Source organism: Neodiprion fabricii, chromosome 2 (assembly GCF_021155785.1).
Source record: "Neodiprion fabricii isolate iyNeoFabr1 chromosome 2, iyNeoFabr1.1, whole genome shotgun sequence".
Taxonomy (NCBI): domain Eukaryota; kingdom Metazoa; phylum Arthropoda; class Insecta; order Hymenoptera; family Diprionidae; genus Neodiprion; species Neodiprion fabricii.
In genome coordinates, this window is record NC_060240.1 from 25657910 (window position 1) to 25684203 (window position 26294).

The window sequence follows — 26294 nt, forward strand, 5'->3', positions numbered from 1 at the left end:
AATATTGACCAACCGGAAATTCGGCAATCTCATACTCGTTTATTAACAGATCTCGGAATTCAGACACGATACACTTTAGTAATTACGCACGCATGACCCTCGTCACCTTAGCTCGTATGACTCTTTTTTTTTTTTTAATGAGATTTAACATTTCACAACCTTAGTTACAGCGACATATACGAATACGTACATGTAAATTACATATTATATTATCTGCATCTGAGCTACTTTTGTTACTTGTTGCGTTAAAGGGTCCTATGCTGGTAATTACCATAATTTTCAAAACGGCCAGTAAAAAAGAATCCAATTCTATGTGATTTGCAAGTTCTCTTAAACCAACGTTCAATTTTTTTCCTTCACGCCTTCGCAATCAAAATTTTACACGAATTTGTATGATTCAAAATTACGATTTTTACTTTCTCTCAAAGTCTCGCAAGATTTTGAAAATTTAGTAAACAGTTTGAGAACGAAGTTTTTTTGTTTTTTTTTTCCCGAGAAAAAAAAAACTCAACGCCTCCAGACATTTCGAATTTTTATGCTTCGGATTGGCGATTATTATTTATCATTAAAATATCGCAAAGTAACATGATATTCCCAATAAACATTACTCAGCTATACGATCCCTTAACTCCAACTTTGCAACAACACATCAATTACCATTGCGAACCTTCTGCAAACTTCGCTACGGGATAGATGCGTTTAGAATTATTGTTGCTGTGCACATTGTACTACACAATATTACAATATTTACAAAATACAAAAAAAAAAAAGAAAAAAATAATAACAATAACATAACATCCATATATTTGTACAATGGAAAAATTGATTGTGTCATTATATGCATATCTACATTGTAGCACGTATTTTTTGTTAATATTATGATTATTGTATCATTATTGTTACTGTTACTGTTAATATTATTGTTATTATTATTATTGTTATCATTATTACTAACCCAATTGAGTATTTTAGGTAACAAAGAGTCACGGTTTGAGTCTCCGAAGGTGCAGGATCCAAAAGGTAAGTGTTATAATACAAAATGAAATACCTAAATACCTTATACTATTTGTATAATACCGTAAGCAGAATGAGATAAAATATAAGATAAATTAAAATAGACGGATTCCTCGTTTTTTCGTTTCTTATTTTTTTTGTTTTTCTTACTTTCGTCCAAAGTATAATAATATATTGAACATAGTATAACATTACCAGGTCCTCGTTCGTACTTTTGCAGAATGAACATTATACGCATAAATCTTTGTACGAAATACATACATGCGGATGGAACACTCTATTCTATGTACTCTGATTAACCCGTGGCATTGATTTCATTAATTTTCTCTGCTTTACAATAGATGAAACGGCACTTGTGCAAACGAGAGATTTTAGATACGAAATTTGTCAACGTCTTCACCAACTTTTTCCAACCGAATGGCTTTTGTACGACTTTGCACGACGATTGTCACCGATGTTTTTTTGGAAGACATAAAAATACGTCAGCTTGGCATGAGCAAATCCAAAATTTGAGCTTCTTTTTTATTTTCTATTATGATTCTTGATGTGATCTTTCATAATTATTTTGACAACAATGATGCATCGTTATTTCGAATTCATCATCAATCTATCAAATTATTGAAGTTTGACTTTGACCGAAAAAGGTACGAATGCCATATGAATGAGTATATCTCTCGACTTTTCCTACTTTTACTTGTCGTCACTTTCCGACGTATTTAAGGTGAAAAGAAATTTGAATCTCACGTAAGTTTTGCACAACTTGAATGACAGAAAAATATCCTAATTTTTTCATTCTGTGATGCTGATTTCGGTCATTTCTTTACTATTAAAAATTAGTTGTAAGGAAAATATAGAAAATTAGCATAAATAGATATAAGTGGTCAAGTGAATTCCACTAGAGTGCCCAACGCATGTATATAGGTGCGTATATTTACGCATTTTATATGCTGTAGTATCGACGAACACGCACTTCCCTGTTTTCAGTATAGCAGCCTTAATTTGTAAGAACGTAACTTAACCGACCGTAACAACGTATCTTTCGTATATTAATTTTCTGTACTTTGCATCTTCTTTTTCATGTTTTGTGTACTCGTTTTCTTACAGCAATATAGCATTTTAAACGCTGTACGATTTACCAAACTATATATCTACATTTTGAAGTTTTCTCATGATCTAGAGACAAAGAGAGCTAAAGAGAAGAGAGATATAGAAAGACGATTTTGCTATCTTTCGATTTCCTCAGTCATCAGATCTGATAAATATTTGAACAATGTCATCTAGTATTCAAAATTTCGAACTGTCAAGCATTGATTTGTAATTTCAGGGACAAATAGTACCCGACGAAAGTATACTCACTGTGAATTTTTAAATCCACCCGTTTTCCGGTACAATTAACGATATTCTTTTCTAAATTTCGTGTTTTAACGGAATTCTTTGGACCCCTTCGAGTTATTTGGAAAATTTCGTGTGTATTAATTTTTGTCAAAAAAAAATTTCAGCTTTTTAAAAAGAACATTATTTATGCCTGATATACTCTCATGGGGCACGACACATCCCTGGAGTTATAAATCAAACGTTAACCATGAGTTACAATCTCGTGTCACGATTTCAAGTTTCGACTCATATATATTACATTTATCTTATATTATGTTACATGTAAATAATATAATATTGTATACGACATATATGTATACAGGTATTCCACTATAGTACAGTGAAGATATTTTTCTCTTTTTCTCTCCATAAAACACGAGTTACGATTATCTACGCTGAGTTCTTTTTTTTTTTTTTTTGTTTGTTTTTTTACTATAACAGCAATATTACCTCTATTTGTCACATTTCAATAAAATTTCAAAAATTTTTTGTTTTTTATTTACTCTCTTATCTCTTCATCGCCTAGCCGTCTGAGCTCGAATCTACTCGTTTCCATTGTACAGAATCTGCTATATATAGAACTATTTGATGCCATTGGAACACAAAACAATTTTTCCCCTTGAACGGGGTAATAAACAATGATAATGTACGCAGTCAATAAAGATCGTTATAAAAAAAAATCCGATCAATGTCTTTTCCACTAAGCACAAAAATCTCGGGGAAATATAAACGTATACGTATATAAGTCATTCCATGCTAAATCGCAGAGTTTTGTTGTCCTTTCAAAACGCCCCCGGTTTTTTTTTCAATTGCAAAACATTTCTCCGACTTGAAGTACGTGAAAAGTCGAAGTTTTAAAAACTTCGGGTTTTTCAATTTCTAAATAAATGAACTTCTTAATTTATTTTTGGTATTAAAACTTTCTTCGCGATGCTCGAAAGCCTGTCAAATTTTTCTACAATTTTCAAAAATTCAAATCGATGTATTTTTTTTTTAAACAGCCGTTTTCTCAACGTGCCAAAGATGCCGCGACAGAAAAAGACCCGCATTTGCACGGGATGCAACGAAAACTGCAGCAGACGTTGTTTTATTTTTTAGAATCGTTCAATGGTTTGAAAAAATAAAATCAAAATCATCAACAGGTGTGAATAATCGGAACTCTAAGACAATCGTACGTGAAAATAAAAAACCAGTAGTCTTTTGACAGTGCTATTATCACCTGATGAAGTTCTATCCAAATTGAAGGTGACGTTCGAAACACTGCGATTTGGCACAAAATGCTTCGTATATAAATCATCCAATTAAAAAGAAAAAAAAAAAAAAACTTCGTCGCCTTGAAAACTAGGTTTCATAAAAAAGTTGCATGATTTTAAGGGGATATATTATGGCATCGTTGGCCAGCCAACAAATTTTTTTTTATTTTTTTTCTGAGAAAGAAGTAATTGGCGTTTCCCTTTTATAAAAACTGTAACACACATCGGGAGAAGATCAAACTTTAATTTTTTTAACAATGTCTCAAAGACTAGAGTGACGGGATGAAGCTTTTTAAGTTTTCTGATTCAAGGTAAACATGGAACAATAATCTTTTGCCCCTTTTAAAACCATAGAACTTTGATCTGTCTTGTTTTTGTAACCCGCTTATTTTTTGTGATACTCGACATGTTTGATTAAAATGGCACACCCTGTATATTTGTGTGTGCGCACGCCTGTATTTGTATGTGAATTAGCATATCAAGACTTATTCTCATATAGATTTTACCTCACCATTTACACCTCTTAATCTATTATAATATACCTATACACATACTTACATGTATAGATAGACTTAATACTAATTTTTAGTGTAATTTTTTAGCGATTAATACATAATTACAGATTGTTGTATATATGTACAAACGTACAGTCCCCTCCACGAGACGGCATTGTCATTATTAGAGAAACGAAAATCAAAAATAACAAGGAATATCATGATATCAATCATAATATAAAATAATATAATATTAATCGTATCGAAGAAACCATAATTACCCAAAATAGAGTGTTGTAAAATAGTTGTTATTCTATATAGGATTTGTGTACCTATATTACGGTCGGAATATTGCCTAGGAATGTCTAAATTCGATTGTAAAAATATTGTATAATTATTTATGTATATTTGTATATTATAATAATTGGCAATAGCCGTTAAAAAGACGGAAAATAAGAACAAAAGAAAAAAAAAAAAAAAATAATTGTGGCCTAACTTATTGCTACAAATCACAAAGTGTCGTGTGACTTTAAATATAGCAACACATATTACCTATTATTGAAAAATAAAATCGAATATATTAAAATACTACATAATATTATACACGGGTCAAATTTTTTTTAAAGTGAGCTGTAACCCGCGCATAATCCACATACCAACGACTGTTTCATTTTATGTTTAAAAAATTTCATATCTACAATTAAAATGTTGCAAGAAAGTATTTACATTCGAATCAAAGCAAATTTAGGGACAAAAATTTGAACAAGTGAATTCAAACAGAGAACTTTCATCGAACTGTAAAAAAGTATAGCAGAGCCTATTGTGAAAACTAGGCTTCCATGCATTTGAAAGACAATTTTTCAACACAGAAACGAAACAAAATAATAATAATAATAACAATGACAAAAATTAAATAACATTTAACAGGTGATGGCGCGACATGAGTATTCTTTGTAAAAATCAGAATTATATCAGAAAAAAGAAAGATTATTTTTTTTTCAAACTTTCTTCTTTAGCAAAATTCAGTCGCACCATATATACCGAAAAAAACTTATTTCAACAACCCAAATTATATTTGTCGATTGTAAATGAATATGTAGTAGCAATTTCAAAATAAAAGTTTAGCTGCATATCATTGAAATTGTATAAATAATACTAATACCGATAATAATATTAATAATGATAAAAACATACGGACGCAATGATAACTGATAAAGAGAGACAAGAAAAATTGTAGTGACGATAGTAATAATAATGACAATAATAGTAGTCACATGGACTTTGTGTAAAATTTATAATTAATTTGGCGCATGGCTATTCCTGCGTCTCAAAAACGCTCTCCCATTAACAGGATGAACACGTGCCAATAAAATGAGAGAACTACCCAAAGCAAGTTTAACGGGTGCCTGTCGTCCTCCAGGTAGGCGAATAAAAACAGTCGCGACAGCGGCAACCCCGTCGTCTGTAGGTTCAACAGCGACAGGTCTGACGTCACTGTGAAAGTTCATCTGTTTACTACGCCGTCCTTTCCTAAGAGGAGAGCTGGGACTGAGACCGCTGCAGCCGTCCCTGTCATATAAAATAGTGGCGGAAGCAAACGGGCGTTTAGCCATGTGCAGCATCTCGACCACGTGTCGTCTCCGAGCGCGCCTGATATCTGCTGCCTGCTTTGTCTTCCAAGCAACTACACACGCTGCTAGGAAAAGGAAGAAGCAGGAGAAAAATACCGAGAAAAATACAAAAAGGTCGATATGAAGCTGGTCCTGCCTGAAGAAAATCATGCCGTAAGCGGCTCTGCCGTTTATTTCTGGGCTCGGAGCGTCTATGGCACGAAGTGCTATATGGAATTTTGTCTGGCCAAGCTCGTGCCTGTCCTGTGGCAATGTGAGAACCAGTCTGTTCGTCAGGTTTCTTATCACTAGGAAAGTGTTACGCTGTTCTACCGTCACAAAGGTTGCCAGACCCTCTGCGTAACGTTCCATTACAATGTACTGAGCCGCTGAGTTCCAGTTACTTTCCGTTGTTGTTGTACCGTTCGACTGAGAAGACGAGGATTCTTGAGGGTGGAATTCAACCCTCCGCATCCTGTTGTAAGGGTGATTATCTAACCAGTCGTCGTGATAGTCATTGCGTACTTTGAACCGACTATCCAGCTCGACCTGAGCAAAAAAAAATTGTCAAGCCTGTTATTTGATTGGTTTATTCCTGTTTCAACCATAATGTTCACTTATTTCACGTGAAAAGTGGGCCACAAGTGGCATATTATTTCCTTTGTAGCTCTTGTCATTTTGAAGCTTTTACAAAAAATTTAAACAAGTTTCTCATTTTTTTCGTTACAGTAAAAAAAGTAAATATCAATTGATTAATTATTATATGAATTGTTGATGTTGCTAATATCGAATGAATGTGAAACAATTATTTTTATTCTACTTCCTTGAATTTAGAAATTTTCTTTTATTTTTAAAAAGTATATTATTGGCGAACGGACAGCTTCTCCCCCACAGCCCTAAACCCGCGCCCACGCTCTGACTCCCACCGACCTACATCCATAAACTTGTATGCGTTTTTTAGATTTTCTCTTTACTTTTTTTCAAGTCAGTAATGTTGGCTAAAGTTGAGTCGGGAATAGAGTCCTACACGTAAAACAGGAATAAAACTCGATTGTTCCCTTAGGTGATTACTGCCTTCCCAACCCACTGGTCAAGATCAGTTAACCATCTACGGTGGTCTAAAGATTTAATTGCCTGAAAATTGATCTATATGGAAATCAATTAACCGGTTAACTGATCTAGGCATTGACTAATTAAACAGGTTAACTGCCTTGGCTGGTTAAGCTGGTTGAACTACATCACCTATTGAAACCTCAGATAACCAAAGTGATTCAATAAAATGATTCAAAGCCCCTGTGAGGCTGTATAATAGTTTTATAGAATCCTCGTGATTTGCCTCTACTAAGTTCTATAAAATTGTATAAAAAAATCTAGTTTAATGTTTTTTCAATTCCGTATAAAGTTGTAATTGTTGGTGTCTCGCGGATCAAATAAAATTTTTATATTATTAATGGTGAATTTTAGATTCTATTACTATTCCTCTGAATTTTCAATCGCAACAGTTTTGTTGTCTAGATTGGTAGATTAACACTGTAAATAGGACAATAAGATTCCAAAATGTATGAATACTTTACGATACTTGGATATGTGTGTAAAAATCAGTATATGAATATATGAACTCAGAAGACTGTTTCAGTAACAAGATGAAGTAATAAATGTCGAAGTTTTGTGTTATTGACAGGTAGATATACTGAATAAATTATCTTACACTTGACTCAAATTTGATCAGAGTTGTAAAAAGCATTCATTGTCTCAAAGTTGAACTTGATCTTAGAAATAAATCTTCTGTCAATATTATTTTGCAAGCGTTTAAACAACGTATAGTTTCAAGTTTTATCTTAAATAACCACTACAGATGACTGTACAGATGTTGTAAATTTTCGTACATAATTATTTGTTAGAAATAGTATTTTGAAAAATATCGACATTATACCAATTTCATATTTCGAAGTGTTGATCGAACTTCATGAGTCGATATTTTAAGTTATACTGTAATCTTGAAAACCTCCTAACTCTATGCTCATTTTTCATATTTCCAGATATGTTATGTCTGAATAAAACTTACGTCCTGATATCCCGTAGAGCTGTTCAAACTGACGACAAAAGAGTCGTCTCTGGGACTAAGAAAGAGGTCTAGTGCACCTTGAGTGACATCAACCATAACTCGTATATCAACATTCATGAACCTTGGCTGAACCATGTAGAATACAGTTTGTCCTGGGTTCAGCGGTTTGGGTTTGACTTTACACTCATCTGAAATAATGGCAAAAAGTTTTAGCAGAAATGCTTGCTGCTTTTTTAATCGATTTTCAGTCATATTCATATATTATTATGTACTTCAATGTCACTATGTGGAGGAATATTTGAATTAACGGAGACATAACGTAATAAGAGGAGTACAAACAGTCGTACAAACCATGTGATCCTCCGGACATAAAAGCATGGTGCAAGTCAACAAGAATAATCATTTATGAAAATATATACCACCGCTAAATGTAATTCACTGATCCAACGATCACGCTTATCTTTCAAAACTTGAATTCAGAAATGTAGTCCGCAAAATTTCGAAAAGTCAGAGATATTTATTAATATTTCCATGATCGTTGATATTCAGTGAAAACAATACTGCATTAATTCGTGGTAGAAATCAATCGTTACATATTTTTTAAAAGTTGTAACAACCTGATATCATCACAAAAACACAACACAGTCCAAAATATTTCTTTGATGAAAAATTCACGCTATGCAACTCACCTATTAATTTCGAATCGAAGCACATCTTGTTGTCGACAGTAACGGTTTTGTAACATTGGTGACCCATCGTCGGTGTTCCAGCATAATTTTCCCGACACTTACTGCACTGAACCATCCAGCAGGGGGTGGCTCCAGTATTAGCTGCTTTTATCGGACCACTCGCGCAGTTCTGCTCACTCTCCGTATTGTTGCCACAATTACATTTCTCACCTGTCACTGCATCGCACGTATCTCCATGACCGTGACACTCACAGCTATGGGAAAAAAAAGCAAAATTTTAGGGATCTTGTATGAATGAATCAAATAATTCCGTCTAGTTAATTCAAGTCTAGAAGAGAACGCCACAAAAATACAAAGATTTGGCTACAATATACTTGAAAAGTGAATTTGAAAGAGAGTCATAGATTAAATAAGAGCTATACAATTAGTATGGTATTATACAATTGAGAGTCTAACAAACATAATATTTGTATAAATGAAACCATATTTGCTTTAACTTACGGTCTGCAAACGTCTCTAAGGTCTTCGGTACCCCTAAAATTCCCACTGATGCATTCCGCACACTTATCTCCTTTTGTGTTATTCTTGCACTCGACACATCTCGCATTAGCTATCGGTCCCTCAACTAATTTCTCCGTCAACATTTCCGGGGACATTTTTCCTACCTCACTCGGGTCCTGAATGAAAGGAAAACGGTATGTAACTCCACTAGTTTCATCAGAGAACAGAAATTTTCGAATGAGTAAATGCACGACAGTGGACCAACATTACTTACGGTTACAATCATGCTTTCGTTGATACAGACGTGAGTATGCCCACTGCAGTAATCCAAGCAGGGTACACACTGCCCGTTGTCCGCCGGATTGCCGACAAACAGTGGTAAGCATTTCTCACACTGGGGACCCATTGTGTTGTTGTGGCACTCCAGACACACATCCAGTTTATCGGGTCCAGCACAGTTGCTGTGACCGTTGCACTGACACTGAATAGAACAGTTTGCACCCACATAGCCAAAATCGCAACGACAGACATCGGGCTCAATGCACGTGCCTCGGACACAACCTTGCGAACAAACAGGAACGCAGATACTCCTAAAAGAAAGTTACAAGAATGAAATGTGTGAGACATATTGGCAAATTAAGAAATTTACTTGTAGCTAATTTGATTGACGAAAAATAGTGTGTTTTTTAAATTATCAAGTAGTTCACAAACCTTCCAAACTCATTGACAGCTGTGGTGCTGCAAAGAAGACAAATAATAATAAATGTTATGATGTTCTCAAATTCACATGATTATAAACTCAGGGATAAAATTGAGAAAACATTAGGGTGGTCCTTATGTGGGACTTGGAATTTTTTTTTTTTTCTTTTTTACGACGTCCCTCAAAACTGTTTGAAATCATTAAAAAAAAATCTGTGTAAAATTTCAAGCTGCTACATCTATGGGAAAACATATAAAACTTTACACAGATTTTTTTTCAATAATTTAGAACAGGTTGGGGGACATCATGAAGAAAAATTTTCGACTCCCAAATAAGAATCACCTTAAAAACATGACTGAGTTTTACAGGATGTACAATAAGGAAGCAAGTGAAAATTTCTTAGAGTTTCAAAAGAAAAGTTTTTCAATTTTCAGTCAAGTTTATCTTACACCACATTTGCATAGTTGATGAAAAAGTCAACTGGGCATCAGCAAGTGTACGGAGAGAGTAAAATTCAGCGATTGAAAGGTGTTGATCCTAACAGGATTAGTACCAGATAATGATATTCCCGATTGTATAAATATACTTTGATTGAAACAAGTGAACTCGTACTTTTCAGACTTGTATCCAGAACCACAGATGCATTTGAATCCCTCTTCCATATCGACGCACTGTTCGCTTCGTGGTGAGCAGGTGTGATGACCATTGTTGCACTCGTTTTCTGGAGGGCAGCTCACATAGTGCCATGAAAATTTCGGAGGAATAACTATGGCTGGTATAGGCATTGTTGCATTGTCTTTTTCTTCAGTAGAATCAGATAGTTGCGGTACAGAAGCTGGTGTAGTAGCTACAAATGAATCACAAGATCAAAACAAGAAGAAAGATAAACCAAATCTCTTGATTTCAAATGCTATATCATGCCTGCCAGATGTTTTAAAAAAATTTCTTGACCCTCAAGTCAAAGATAAGTAAGTCCAATTTTTCTCAAAGGGGTATATACGAGTAAACGAGTGAAAAAGTGGGTGAATATTGAAAGTTTATACCTCGACAAGCAATTATTCTATTCAAAAGTATATAGATCAAATTTCATTCCCATATTTTTCGAATTAGAATCAATTCATAGGAAACATTGTTATTGAGAATAATGTCAATCATTTTGGACGGTGATCGCCATACTTTTGAACAGACCAAACCCCTGTGGAATTGAATAATTGATTTTGAGGATATAAATTCCCAAAATTCATTCACTTTTTCAACGTCTACTTGTTTTACACCCCTCTTAATTAACCAGATCCAATTTGCAAACACTTATAAATCGTGGTATATCCATCACACGCGTGAGTGCATTGAAAAATTTCAAGATGTACAAGAAAATAATGTTTACGCACGTGTCTCCGGCGTTGCATATAACTGGTCGTATAACATCTCACAGGTTCCACCAGCTGGATGTTCCGCAGGGGCTTCAAGGGATCCCTCGGTACATATTCCTTGCCCTGTTATGTTTTGGGAATCAAGTGAGCACCATCCGCAGTGCGCATGTTTCAAACAGGTACTGCATTGCTTAAAAGTTTCACACGGCTCGGGACAGTGATCAGAATCTGCCCCTCGAAGCACCAAACCGCACACACCTCCAGCACAATAAAGGGGTTGATACGAAGGCGAGATGCACTGGGAAAAGGGAAAGAATTGTTCTCGCAAATTAGGTGTATAAAATAATAAATAGGTACCTATATCTTTTTTCAGAGGCTGCATCACAATGCAGTATCCATTATCATATACTCGATTAATTATACGTGGATACAAAACTCGAATCATAATCACTATATCTTTACCTCGTTTAGCTGTGTTGACCATCGACATTCGCTCCATCCACCTTCAGCTCCTGTGCCCTTAAGACAGTTCTTACAATCCTTATGATCACTGCATCGGCTGTCACACTGATCCTGCGGAGTATTTTTCATTTTTATGCTGGATCTGTTGAATATATCTTCAGCGACGCAATTCCAGTCATACACAGGTTCTGCGGACACTTTGATGCCGAGCTCAACTGTGAAAGCAAACAAAATATGTCAATAGAAGGACGTTGAAGAAGTTTGTAAATCGAAGAACTCGAGATTTTTGAAACTGCTTACAAGTTTTTAATACTTGTCTGGTCCAGACACAGTTCCCAAGGCTTTTACACTTCTCACAATCACTAGCCGGACATTGCCTCTCTCCGCATTGATTGACATCGCTTACGGAGAGATTACACTTTTTCTGATCATTGCATTCCTTTTCTGCTGGTATGCACTTTCCATGTGGACAATTTTTACACCATTTACAGACAGGCTCATCTCCTTTGAAATAAGGCCACTGCGCCAAACACTCGGTACAAGTTTTAAAATTCGCACACGTCCTTGACGCCATCCAGTCCGCGTTACAGAATAATCCATTAGACCGCTGTGCCTGTGTGACGTTAACGTCGCACCTAAGAAGAAATAATAGAGATCGTTACTCTATTTCTAATCTATTTATCACATTTAACCATATGAAAAGGCATAAGAAAGCCCTTAAATCACATTCCATTTAATTATACTAACTTGTCTTCTTTATTGTCAAGATTTTCATTAGAGAAACAGTAAGTCGCATTTGTCCCTGATAGAGTGGTGACGGCGCAGAATGAGCATCCAAAATATTTTCGGCAGGTTGGTTTATCTGTCCAAAGACTGCAAAGATCTTCAGGTATGTTTATCAGCGTTACGTGACTTTTAATTCCACCGTCAAATCCTCCTACGACGTAGATAGCGTTAGTTTCTGGGTCTGCATGCGTCATTGCATGAGCATAAGCAGGAGGTGGTGGTGTTCCTATGATCTCCATGTCTGTAGTTATCAAGCGTATCCATAGATTGCACGAATATTTGTAGGCTATTAACGAATCTGTCGTATTACGTGGATACTGACGACCTCCAAAAATTACCATATACTCATCCGTTGTAACCGCAGAGTGAAGAAAACGAGCTTGTGGCTGAAAAGTTAGAAATACAGACATCACATACTTCGTTTTCAGATATCCCCAATTTAGTCAAGATTTTATAGTTCTTCATTAGAATTAGCTGTAAAATTCAGTGGCTCAATTTCTCACGATTCACCAATTCTCTGCAATGCAATTAATGAACTGTCTGTGAATAATAATTGTATATTCTACTGTTTGAAAGACATTATTCTGCAAGCGAAAATAAGAATTTTAATATACTGAAACAATCACGGAAAATGTTGCCCGCAAAATAAACTGTTGTTTACTAATTGCAAAATCCCAATAGAATTTTTGAGTATATCTTATTCCAAAACGTTGTCAAGTTAGCATGGATATTCCTTGCTTATGGTAATGCAACATTTTTTGAGTTAATTTTGACGGTTTTATGAAACTTAAAATTGGTAATGAATTAGTTGCAAATATATAATAGTGGAATGAAACGTGTCATAATTTGAATTTGGCGGTGCACATTGCTTCGAAATTTATAACTGTGTAATGGATAAAAATGGAAAAATTCTAAAAATCGTATGAAATTCCCTGTAACTTCGCTATCTTCAAATTTTCTATGACCATTGAACACCACTATTTACAGTAAACGGTGAAATTTCTCAACCTAAATAAAGTATTAAACAAATTATGGGTGGCTTACCAAGCTACTCCCATCAGTTAGTTCATCAATGAATGGAGGAAGCACAGACCAAACCCGTGTTTTGTAATTTAACGCGTAAAGTTTGTTGGAGATGAAGGTTCTGTTTATGGAATAGGTATATCCTCCGAACACGTAAAAACTCTCGGATCTTGCATGATAAACAGTCGAATGCCCGTAAACACCCAACGGACCATTTCCAGTAGTATTAATAGTGTCCCATGTCTCAGACTCCAAATTAAACTCCCAAACGGTCTCAAGATATCCATATTTTGGGCTAAATCCACCAACAAGTATCAAACTTTCCGATTCTCCATCTCTCCTAAGGGTCAAAGTGTGTCCGGCCAATGGAGGCGGTTCTTTTTTTGAAGCATCCTGAGAAATATGACTCCATCTCTGATTTTGCAGACTAAATTTCCAAAAGTCATCTAGCGTGTTGTTAGACAATCCTTGCACACCCTCCTCCTTCACCGAAAGACCACCATAGACGTAAATCTGCTGTCTACTGTGAACTATTTCCGCGGCATGGAAGTATCGTCCTTGAGGCATCGACGCCTCGGAGGTTGACTCAACGGTAACCGGCATCCAAGTATTGTTTTTCGTATCAAACAGTCTGATATCATTGAGGGGTCCGTTACTGAGAGAATAGCCACCAAACATCCAAAGGCTTCCTCTGCGATCGGCGACGAGACTATGGCCAAATCTGGGCAAAGTTTTTCGAAGATGATCAAGATTGTCAGCAAGGTATTCCGAGTTAAATAACTCCGTAAAAACCAATTGGTTTTCCTTTATTTTAACCGAACAATCGCGACCCCCATATCCAGAGGTACAGGCACAATGACCGTAGCTCTTATCGCATATGCCTTGTTTCTTCAACGCAGTACAATTGTTTGGACAGAGTTCAATGTCGCAATTTATACCAACGAATCCAGTTTTGCACAAGCAGTTACCATTTCTGCACTCTCGATTGTCAGGGCAATTGTTACAAGTCATAACGACGTAGCTTGCGTTGAAACCTTCAACGTCGTCGAGCTGCTTATAGTGCACAGTTAGAAATCCTGATTTCGCTTCAACAGTCACAGGGTAGTTGGTACTCTCTGTGCAATAAACGCCAAGGAGTTGACTCTGGTGGCTAGTTGTGGTGGACACAAAATCAGGAAGACCATCATAAACGTATACACTGTTTTCCTGGCAGCTTATATCGATATCGTCATGAAGCGTAAATTGTATAACACTTTGTATACTTGGCGTCATCGTGTCAGGAGAAAGTCCGGATGCTGGGCTCACTATCCAGAGACATTCTCTGGTCGGTGGTCCTCCTTGTTGCGTTTCCAAAAGAGCTACCTGAGAATAGGATTGCACATTGCAATACAAAATATACAGTAACAATCTCAGTAAACAAGATTTTGTTACTAGGTTTTGTATTGTATGAAAATAATTGTTTTTCCCCAAGAATTATCAACTACCTTATAAAATCAAATCTAGAACGTTATATTAATAAATAATCGTACGGTTGCCAGGTAGTGATTTTTCATATAACGTTCTAAGTATACAGTAAAGTATAACGTCATTATTAAAGACAATAGACAGCTGGGTGTCTAAGAATCAATGGCATATCAAGTTCCCTGACACTTACCGGTTCTCCAAAAATTCTCTGATGCTAGACACCCTCAATTAAAATCTATAAAATTTCCCAGCTTTTTTCAGTTTATTATAAAGTTAATTCTCATACCTGCGAGTGTCTGCTTCCCAGTCCCTGTCTTCCGGCAGTTTCACCACCTAGCATACCCCTGGCCATGCAGCCGTAATAGCACATTCCTCCGTTCCTCGGATCTCCATAGTACCCCATTTCACATAATTCACAATTATTTCCTTTGGTGTTATCCCTGCAGAAACAAATCCCAGTCTGTCGGTCGCAAACGCCACTGTCCTTATCGCCATGTTCGTTGCAATTGCACTTGCTACACCCCAAGCTTGTGGTAGCATTTCCAAAGCTCCCAGCCTTGCACTCTTCGCAGTATTTTCCAGTCGTCCAATTTTGACACTCGTCGCAAACACCAGGACCCTGAACGCAAGTGGAATGATTATAGCATCCACAGTTGGTCCTACAGTCTGGTCCAGTCCATCCCAAATTACACTCGCACTTATAATCGGGTGCTTCACTGCAGTATCCGTTAACACATTTTTCGTAACAAGTTTTGGTGCAGTTTTCCCGTCCATCTCCATTGAAGCCTCTCTTACACTGGCAACTGAAACTCCCATGGGTATTTGTACAAGCGGCGTTAGGGTGACAATCGTGAAGGCCGAGATCGCACTCATCGACATCCGGGCATTGGGCATATGCCCATCCAGCGTCCTCGGGATTTAGAGTAGAGTTTTGTCTGGCATTAATGGCTGCGCTGCAATTTACATGGGGTTGATTGAAATCACCTTGAACACAGACTCCGGTAATAGGATTTTCCAAGCTGTAGCACCAGCCACAACTCAGGGAATGAAGACAACTCGAGCAGTTTGCGTGTCGTCCGCAGCTCTTGCACTGATCAATACCAGTCAGTGTTGAACTCGACCTTGAAGTTATTCCCATCAAGCCGGCCTGGTCCATCCACTCTCTGCAAAGACCAAACTGATACTCAGATGTGTAAACTGAGAATGAAAAACACTCTTGTGTGGCCTCGCACCAAACGCATCGTCCTCTTTCGTCGAGGCATTGGGTACAACTGGACCTCTGCCTACACGGTACAGGGCAGCGATCAACGCTAGCGACAGCATTAGGTAGACGGCCAATTCTTGCGCATTTAGCTTCCTCGGTCCACCACTCGCACAGATTGCTTCCAACACACGATTCACATGAAATGTAATTAGAGCAATTGGCACAGGTTGAAGGTGTTATAGTGAGGTAGTGCCATTCGCTTATTGGCTGTCCATCGTCATCCCACTCAACGTTAGCTGCGCAGTTTTCAGTCTCGTTCGACGATCTAGACATGCACTTGTTCGTTATTTCGCACCACCCACAAGACGAATCTGTTAGACAGTGAAGACAGTTATGGTACTGATGACAGGAGCCGTTTTGGAACGGTTCAAGGTATTCAAAGGTGAACACTTTTGGATTCTCGTTGCGTTTGTTATGCGTTATTTCCATTTTACTGGCATAAGCATAGTTCGTCGTCACCATACGTCTTGACTCAAAGTCTAGGAGATAACGACCTGGTAGCAACATCGTTGGGTTTCCGTCTGGCCAGTTTGTGGGTATGCACTGAGATGCCTCGGCAGTCAGATTAGCAACTAAAGCCTTGAGGAATAGGGAAAAAACAAAGTGTTTTACTCACAAGTTGAGGTACGAATAAAGAAGTGGGTGAAATTTTTTTAAATGATCAGTAATGTAAAAAACTATTAAGTTGTGATATTTCTTAAGAAGTGGCTTTTGATGATAACTTCCAAAAAAATGACTAATTTTAGTAGCTTCAATAAAAAATCTCAAACTACCTCACTTTAATTTTTGTAAATTCTTAAGATATTGACATTTGCAGAGCAAAAATTTGATAATCTTCATAACAAACTCACCAACTCTCGAGCGTCGTCGCTGTGCGATACGTGAAGAGTTGCACTATTATAGCTTACGCAGATCTTTAGATGTTCGGCGGTGCTTTCCCAGACAGATTGAGGTGGTCTGAGGAAGCCAAGCAGTCTAGCGATCATTTCTCCACCAAGACCAGACTCTGTTTTGGCGCCTTGCATTGACGGTACGTTAAAGTCGACGGTAGTCGCATTGACGATAGCTACAGAATCAGGCTGGCTAAAATTAACCGGTGGTTTATACTTGAGAAATGTTAGTCCAGGACGTCGATCCAGTTCTCTGCACTCCTCGACCTTCGCAATTTCCGTCCCCTTTGAACCCCACCATCCGGGTATCTGAGATGCTGTGTCTTCCCGCAGACCGCACACACCATAATTGTCGTCCTTGTGGTGGCATCTTGCGTTCTGAACGCACCATGTACACGTACCGAGATTCAATTTGTTCGAAACTGAAGTTCCACCCCTTGCGCTTGTTCCCCAACGACCACCTGGCTGTCCATGAATTAGACACGAATGACAATCTCCCAACGCTGGACAAATGCCGGGACACCTTGTCGTTTGTAAATTTGTGGTGCAGTTACTACCAACAGTTCGACCGTAGCAAGTCTGAAAATATTTCGTTAATTTTATTGTTAATTCATAATTAGAAAAGCTTCATATAGTCCTTATATAGTTCAGTGAGCTTGATATTCAAGGTACTCTAGCTATTTCTGTTTTTTTTTCTCAATTAATAAGATTTTGTGATTTTTCTCAATTGCACAATTTCCCTGATAGCTAGACGCCACAAAATCATTCGAACTTGAACATCAGCAGCTAGATTAAAGCATTTATGAAAAATTTCTTGCATAGTGGAAAATACGATCTTGAAACGATCAAATTTTGAAACCTCGATCAAAGATTTGTGGAGTAAAAGCAAACTTTTTCGGTCAATCTAAACACACAGCTCCCACACAACTGTATACTTAAACATAAAACATTATGACAACCAACCTCGTCAGCGGAGCACCAACCACATTCAGGATTAGCCGCGCAATCTGCAAGGCGTTTATGCCTTGAGCAAATTTGTTCTGGTTCAATATAATCGCCATCTCTGGGAGCCAGCATCGGTGGCAAAGTATAAGCAAGGAGGTCTGCGTTTACATTGCCATGATAACCGCCGACAAGGAGCAACGTATTTCCATTCCTCACATCCGCGGCATGAGCGAAGACTCCCTGTTGTTTGGGATATTGAGAGTGGGGAGATGAATCTGCTGCAATGGAATAGAAAAAAAATAGGTACGGTTAAATAGTTCAGTTTGTATAAATACAGTTGAAGAAATTAATTGATTTGCACATCAATTTCCACTTACATTTATCGCTCTGTCCTAATATGTCGTGACTGACCCAAGCGTGACAGCCAAGATGGTAAAGGTACATCTGATTGCCGTAGCAAATTTCCTCCTTGTTATGCCTATGAGAGTATCCACCAAATACGACCAAGTAATTTCCTGAAGGTTTAAATCAACAATTACTGTTTTTGAAATGTTTTCTTCTTTGAATGGCTTCGTCAATTTTTAGTCACGAGAACCAGGATCCAATAAGCCAGTTCCAAATTATGATCAGTATAAACTCTATTGCTAGTGTTTTATTTACGCTATTTCGTATGCTACAAGATTTACGTTATGAATTACTAGAAGCCATTTTCCTTCAGATGAGAAAAATAAAATAAAAAATTAACGTTCAAGTCGAATAAGAATTTAGAAGAATAACGAATTTGTTGATACTCTATTATCAGTGTAATATTCCCTAAAAAAAAAAAAAGGTGATTCCAGTCCTGTTACCTCAATCAAATTGTTGAACATGACTAAATTGATAAACGATTACCTATGATAGTGCTTGTGTGGAAAGCACGTTCCCGTGGCACATACGTATCCCTCAGAGGAGCTCTTGGATAATGGATCTCCGACCAGACCTTTCTGTCAAGTTGAAAAACGAACATCCTGTCAGAAAGTTTGCTGAAACGAGCCACACTCGCGACAACGCCACCGTAGATCAGAAGAGAATTTGTGGGTTGATGGTAAACTGTACTATGTGCTACAACACGAACATCCAACTCCTTGCCACCCCTGGGACGCACTTCTCTCCACCTTTCCGATGCGGTCTCGTCAGCTAAAAATGTAGGAATAGACAAGTAGAATATTTATATTGTAAATTTAAGATATTGAATCTTGTAAAATCGTTGTTACTTTGATTGCAAGTTATAAATAACTATTGTTGAATTTATTTCATTCCAATTACTTACACAAATTTAGGCTAATTTTATAAAGATTCGATGAGAATTCTCCATCAATTGTACTTCCCCCGAATAAATATATCTCATCGTTGACTAGAGTTAAGGAATGTCTTGTCAATCGAGGCGGATAAAATGGTGAGTTTTTGGCACGCAGAGTCCAAGTTCGTTTTACAACATCGTAATGCCAAAGTTCATTAGAAAGTGAACCATCTTCAACTTTACCGCCATATATGACAAAGCCACCTGAGAATAAACAAAAAAACTTCATCAGTTCAACTCGTATTGCATACCTTAATTCTTTGCTGCTTCAATTAAAAAGTGATTACAGTTAAAAAATATTCAATAAATTACCAACCTTCGTATCTGCAAGCAGCATGACCATATCTCGAAGTGGGTTTTGGTAGCTCGTCAAGATTCTGCGTCGTACAATCTTCTTTAACTATTGTAGATTCAGTCGTGAACTTGGGCTCAATAATTTCCTGAATGTAAGGATTTTCGTCCAATGGATTACTTGCGGATATTTTATCTTCCCAATTTGACATATCATCATCAGTCTTTGGGGCAGGCTCATCTGAGTCTTCGTCGAGTTCAGCAAATCTGGTATATCTTGTCAAATGCACAAATTTTGAAATAAGATCAACATATCATAAAAAAACAAAAAATGAACATGCAACCAAATTCAGATGAAAATCAGTCATGTTGTTTTAAAATCGAATACCGTGGTCTCGGGCGCCGTGTGAGATGCTTTCGCCTTAGTTTTTCGTTCCTTTCATTTCTCTCTCGTCTCTCCCTGAGTTCCTTTTCCCTTGCCTCCTGCTCTTTCCTCTCTCGTTCTCGATGTTCAGGGGTATTTCTTAGCTCTCTCCATCCATGTTGACCAGCCTCAACAGTTGCTCTGTGCCTCAAACTAAATGTGCTGTTATCTTTGATACTATAGAGAAGATTTCTAAAAAACGATGTCGGACGTAGGCCGAATCGCTCTTCACCACCAGGGCCGGCTTTCTCTAGCTCGCTTGTTATCAGCATTGGATCAAGATAATCAGGCGACGATGCTCCTTCTGTTGAGCAAGCAAGGTGTGTTCTCGTTTACTAAAAATGATTATTACATTTTTCGGATCTCACACTAAGTTAAAGTGTAAAATTTTAAGACTGCATAAACGACTTTAGCGGGACAGGGCACCAGAAGAGGGCTGGAGACAATTTATTCCACACACACACACCCTCTATGATGTTTGGTAAAAAGATGGTGGTCAAAAAAAATATACAATCTCTCTTTTATTCTATGTTTGAATTGAATTGTGTATGATTGAGTTTACAGCACACGTACTAAATTCAATAATGGATTTTAGAATTGAAACAACATGAATTACAAACAATGATTGGAAAAAATGTAAAGTAAGACATAAGAAGCACTGTTATGCTATCGTCATCACTGATATAAGTTTTTTAGCGGCAAGTTTCAAGAGGAGTTCCGACTCACCAAGGACCACTCCATATTCGTCCTCCCATTGGCTGTTAGAAAACCGATATACTTCCAAATTTCCAAGTATGTGATTCAGATCATACCCCCCAAAGACGTAAAGAGCATCCGTCTCATTGACATAAACAGCAGTATGAGCTGCACGAGGAGTCATACCGCCTTCAGAATGTGACAGCCAATGCCATCTGAAATACAGATAGCAAAACAACGGTAACCAGGGGCAAAGAAATATGAGTTTCTTTCATGGATTCAAAATCTTACTAAACTCAATAAAAACCATTCTTATTTAGACCTCCTTGCAAATATATCTTGTGACCGGATTGTTGGAAGATTCAATATTGAAAATTCCCAGATCTGAAGAAGTTTTCCTGTGCAAATATGTCATTTCTAAATTATTGTAGTAATTTTTATGAACGAAATGAAATTAGTTATGCATCATGAGATGAACATGGAGTTGGGGAAATAAAACAGAGACATTACGACATGAAGATAATAAAATGTACCTATTGCCGACTGCATCTCTTCTATCCAGTGAGCAGGACTGTCCTGAGTATCCACTGTGACAGAGGCATCTTCCTCTTTTGCATACACCACCTCCACATTTGTCTGGGCAGAGAGCTCTCGAACAGTCCTTACCTCCCCATTCGCTTTCACAAACGCATGTGTTCTGTAAGCACACTCCATGGCCTGTGCAATTGTTTGGGCAATTTGTGACTGAGAATTCTGCTTGAAATCCATTGAGCACATAGTTAGTGTCGCTGTACAATAATATCAGCATCTGCAATCGAAAGGTTTTTCCTAAAATTTAGTTAAATTCATTTACTTCATTATCAATCTGAGATTTCAGTTGCTTACAATTGATTGGTTTGTTCTAAAAAGGTATGTAAAACTTGTGCAGGATTAATTACTTTCAATGTGAAAAACTCACAGCAGAATTCATTTTTGAATGAATGTTTCAGAACTTAGTCTGTTCGGTTTACCATTAGAATACTAATCGGATGTTAAACATGTATGTATAGTGCCATATAAAAACCAGTTCTAAGACTAAAAAAAAAAAAACTCATTTTATTTCGAAGATAATCGTATTAATAGCAGAGTGAATTTTTAATAAATTGGTTTGGTATCAAATGATTACTTGCAATGGTTTGCCCATGAAAAACAAAATAATCACAGAGAGAAAACATTTATTACTAAGAATAGGCCTCAGGCAACAGAGCAAAATTTTTCCATCCATTTTCCGTAAGCTCAGTATCTAATTGTATTATATTTGATAAGTTTTTCAATACATTAGCACATCATTGTCTGAAGCAACTAAAGGAGGATCTGTTAACGCTGTAAGTTCGTTAAAATTTCATTCCTGTTCGATGACATTATAATAAAAAACGATTGAAAAATAACATTACGATATCAAAGATTACACAAAATTTTCACCTGTCAACTTGAGCTGATAAGGTAGTATCTAGTAAAGTAGTCTATAACAATAGTAGCAGAGTAGCTGACGCTTTTTGAATCACAATTATTAGCAATGATTGCAGTCATTGGTAGCATTAGTGTTATCACTATTGAATTTAATTTGTAAAAACAATGAAAAGTGTTAGGACCAAATTACCAAATGTTTAAATGTAACAACACCAGGCGAATGCTTTCCTAAAGTGTGGCAATATGTTTTTAAAAAAATTGGATTTTCTACCTATATGTCTACTTGTAGGATTTAAAAAAAATGCAGTTTCTATTCTATAGCATTCATTTTTGAGATAAAATAGTGGCGCATGATCATCGTCTGCCATTACTTTCAGATGCACATTTTCAATAGTTACAAAGTAGACGAAATATTGGGAAAGGTGTTAGTTCTGTAACTTCGTACTGTTTTTCATTCAAACAATCTCAAGATTTCATCATCAATTTCATTTTCCCACCTGTAAATAACTTCAGATATCCGATCGGATGATACGTAATCACAGTATTTATTACTATCGTAAATCTTTCATCGTAAACTTAATCAGAACCAAGGATCACATCAAGTTTGAATAACGGTAAATTTGCATAATTAATCTAGACGAGTTTCGCACAGTTATAATCAGATACATTTAGTGAAGTAACAGAATTTTCTAAATTGCAATCAAATCATGCTAGTAACTTTGTGAAATGATTGGTTTTGCCCATTAAACTTCAACGAGTCAGGTTTTTTAGTGAAAAATAGTTTTTTCTGCATTTGTTATTTAAAACTATTTCAATAGGTAATTTAGAACAGATTCATTCTGATAACAGTATAGACAATAGTACAATACGATGAAACAAAAACTAATAGCGAGCAAAACTACAACAGTACATAATTGGGAACAGAGTGAGAAGCAAGATAATTAAGCTGAACGCAAGTAGATAAGCAAGGATTAAAAAAATGCAAAAATACAGCAGAACAGAAGCAATGACGCTGAATCTTCACATCAAAACCACCTCATTGTCAGTGCGGAATAGGGAGGTGAAATATATCAATGTACAAATGAATATAGAAAGATGTAGCAAAGTGATGATGTTTTCGAATTGAGCGGATACAAAAGAATGTATATAACAAAGTATGTATTTTTGTTTCTTTGTTTCTTCACTCAAGACGACAGACAATTTTACAAAAACAAGTTGACGTGTTTATTTATCTTGTGATTGTCAGTTTTGAAATGATCAGTTTTTAAAAAACTGACTCATTGACGTGCGAAGAAAATTATAGTAGTACTAAACGAATGGTGATTAACTTACGTAGCCAGAGGATGAAGTGACGTTTTGAGGCCCAGTTTTGCCACTGAAGCTGCCTAGCAAGGGAGACCTAAATGAATCCCCGTCATAAACGAAGACGTAATCGTAACTGCATTCTGTTTCCATTGTTCTGAAGATGAGCGTAATAAACTGGCGACTGTTGTCAGCTGCATAATAAACAGAATTAAATTAAATATGAAATGCTTATCTGTTACACATCATTTTTATCATGGTTCACAGAATACTTGCTTGGGTTTAAAAAATCACTGCCAATTTAGCATATCTAATTGTACAAGGATTTGAGTATAGATGTGTATGACAAAATCCACTATACTGAATAAACATTGAATCCCTGATTTTTTCACTTTTTCTTGAAACCACATTAAATTTCATTCTTCTCAGTACATAATGAACATTCTATACAACTTATGGAAAATATTCAAGAACTTCTACTCTGAAGTCTTCCAAAGATTCTGTGATAAGAATTATTTATTGCTACATCAGTAGAAACTAGAGGACCGGTGTGGCTAAACATTGAAGCATGAAACTTTTCTTTAAATATTAACAATATTTTTATCCCTACAAATATTTTTAGACATCTACCGAGAGAAATATGATTTAATAATTTCATGATGAGAGAAACACAAGAAATTGAGCTATAGATGACACGTGACTTACAGCGACCTCTTACAAAAAAAAGTGACCCAAATTAGGTCTAGTGAGCTTAGTGGGCGGTCAATAATTAAGCGGCATTAGTAGAGAACAAAGAATGACTCTTCGCAAGAGGACATTGATTCTCTGAGAATGTTACAAATTATGGATGTTTTTTTGATCAGAGATCCGTCAAAATTCCCAAAATTTCAGCAATTGACCTGTGTTCTTCAACTTCTTAAGTAGCGATTACACACTATTTTTCAGCATCTTTATTACCCTTGATCAACCACTCGCAGTGCGAATCCTGTGTGTAGTTGGAGCCTGTAGGACCATCGGTAATGATGCCCCACGAGTCTGTGAAGACTTTACGAGTTTTGTCGCACGGAACTTGCTTCTTACTCGCCTGGGGTGCTAAATTGATGCCTCGAAAGAGGCAACCCCATGTCGCCAGCCATATTCCGATAACCTTAGTCCACCACATCACGGCTCATAGGTGCAGATGTCGATAGTAAAGATAATGGGCATTGTAAACTGACCAGATCTCAATCGTCGCTTTCTTCCTGTCGGAGAGGATGCAAGAGATAAAAAACAGAGAATGAGAATAATAGTAATGTCGAGAAGTAAAGCATGGGAGGAAGGAAAGCAGAAGAAGCAGAAGGTGAGAGGTAAAAGTGTAACGTATGTATGAAAGGTGATTTTCACTTGAAGTAAAGTGTAGATCACTTCGTCTGACCGTGAATATACGGCAAGTTAGGCTAGTTTTATTCCGATTGTTGCGGCAAGTTATTGCGAACGAGTTAGGAGCGTAGAATACTTACGTACCTGTGTAATTTTGTTGATACGCAGAACGTATACATAGGCGATCGGGCGTAGAAGAGGGATAGCGATTCCTCGTCCAGTTACTGGCGCCAAGGTTAACAGGTATTTCTTCCCATCTCGAGCCAGCCAAGCAAGCGAGCGAGCGGTCGAGTTGGTTCTTGGTTAATTAATACCAGTACCGTGAAATGGAATCATTATCAAGGCTCGTGGCAAACAGCTTACTCGGTTGTTTTTGGGGGGATCGAACAAGAACAGTTTTGCCTTGGTATTTTTCCCGCTCCGCCTTGTGTTTATTTCGAAAAATTGATCAAACCACTAGTGGTTATGAAACTCAATCGGCGAAAGTCACGATCACTTAATTCGTCGTTTGGCTACAATTTGTAACTTGTAAATACACGCTGTATAGCCTCAAGCGATGTCTCACTCCTCTTTACACACCTGACATCCACTGACACCTTGAATGTTTTTACGGGCTCTCTCTCGATTCTCACTCAGTCAATTCTCGGAGTGGGAGCATCCCACTACTTCTGTTGCTGATCTGCTGCCCCGTGGTGTATACTTATACTGACCCACGGTCTTGCAATTTCAGACTCTGGCCGCAGCTTGTTGGGGCGCTGCTGCTAATTCACAGTCATAGACTTATAGAAATAGATAGTATTCTTTTGTCCATGCTGTGCACCAAGCTGAAGCTGTAATTAGAAAGAGTGAGCAACGGCTGGAGCTGGACTTCTCACTATAATCATGACTTGGAGGGGGAAACACATGACTTATATGAGTGTACCTCCCCAGTTGCCTCGTTGCTTTCTTCGCCAAGTGGCTGCTCCCCACTCTTTCGATGGTGCAACAGAAAGGTCCGGCTTCAGCTGTCGCTTCTCTTTGTAATTGTGGTTTCAGCTCGATGTACAGACCGCGCTGTCTATCTCTATAGTCTATGGTCCGGGGGTAATTCTATTACCCTGCACTTACCGACTCGTCTTATTGGATTCCAATTAAAATTGATACGGCGTAATAGAATACTGCAATTTCTCCTGCGCCCTTAAGCTCCCTAATCAGAATACTAGTATTTAATATTTGAAATCCAGCGTAAAAAGTATGTTATTCTTCGTTACACGTTATTTGTTAAATATTTATTTCTATTTATTCATTGCAGTATCATATTTATTATTCATTTATTAAATTAGTATAAATATTATTTGTGAAATAGTTATTCGTTATATACATTATAGTATTATGAAATAGAATTAGATAGCTAATCTTTTACGCTGGATTTTATCGGTCGATGATACCACAAATACGTTGACTGAGGATATATAGTCAACGCAAACGCTAACGCAAGTTTCAAAGTAACACCAAATTCAAATAAACCGCACTGTTGACACGCGATGAACA

At 37.0% G+C, this 26294-nt stretch overlaps 1 protein-coding gene across 5 annotated transcripts; it reads right to left on the reverse strand.

Moving 5' to 3' along the window:
• Positions 1–19: 19 nt before the first annotated feature.
• Positions 20–25477, reverse strand: LOC124174775 (multiple epidermal growth factor-like domains protein 8). Of its 5 annotated transcripts, none has more exons than XM_046554236.1 (26): positions 24909–25476; positions 24363–24646; positions 23436–23599; positions 21188–21462; positions 20685–20869; positions 19923–20262; positions 19560–19810; positions 19214–19447; positions 18796–19080; positions 18282–18419; positions 17923–18182; positions 16921–17538; positions 15092–16648; positions 13363–14703; positions 12280–12704; positions 11833–12167; positions 11533–11747; positions 11089–11368; positions 10313–10547; positions 9712–9738; positions 9275–9590; positions 9001–9176; positions 8500–8753; positions 8162–8197; positions 7811–7998; positions 20–6294 (listed from the first exon to the last, which is right to left on the reverse strand). In XM_046554236.1, exons 2-26 carry the CDS (start codon positions 24565–24567, stop codon positions 5434–5436), a joined length of 9201 nt encoding a protein of 3066 aa, XP_046410192.1. In that variant the 5' UTR covers positions 24568–24646; positions 24909–25476; the 3' UTR covers positions 20–5433. The 5 variants fall into 5 exon arrangements, with proteins under 5 accessions (XP_046410192.1, XP_046410193.1, XP_046410195.1 ...); XM_046554237.1 differs by having other exon boundaries at positions 24905–25476; XM_046554239.1 differs by lacking the exon at positions 9712–9738 and having other exon boundaries at positions 24909–25477.
• Positions 25478–26294: the final 817 nt, after the last annotated feature.

Excerpts from the sequence above, each read along its gene's own strand:
- LOC124174775 (XM_046554236.1), bottom strand. The coding sequence starts at position 24,567 with ATGTGGTGGACTAAGGTTATCGGAATATGGCTGGCGACATGGGGTTGC. Across the intron at positions 11,369-11,532 it reads GGTCAACACAGCTAAACGAG|TGCATCTCGCCTTCGTATCA; the intron begins GTAAAGATATAG and ends CCCTTTTCCCAG. Across the intron at positions 7,999-8,161 it reads TATGTCCGGAGGATCACATG|ATGAGTGTAAAGTCAAACCC; the intron begins GTTTGTACGACT and ends CCATTATTTCAG.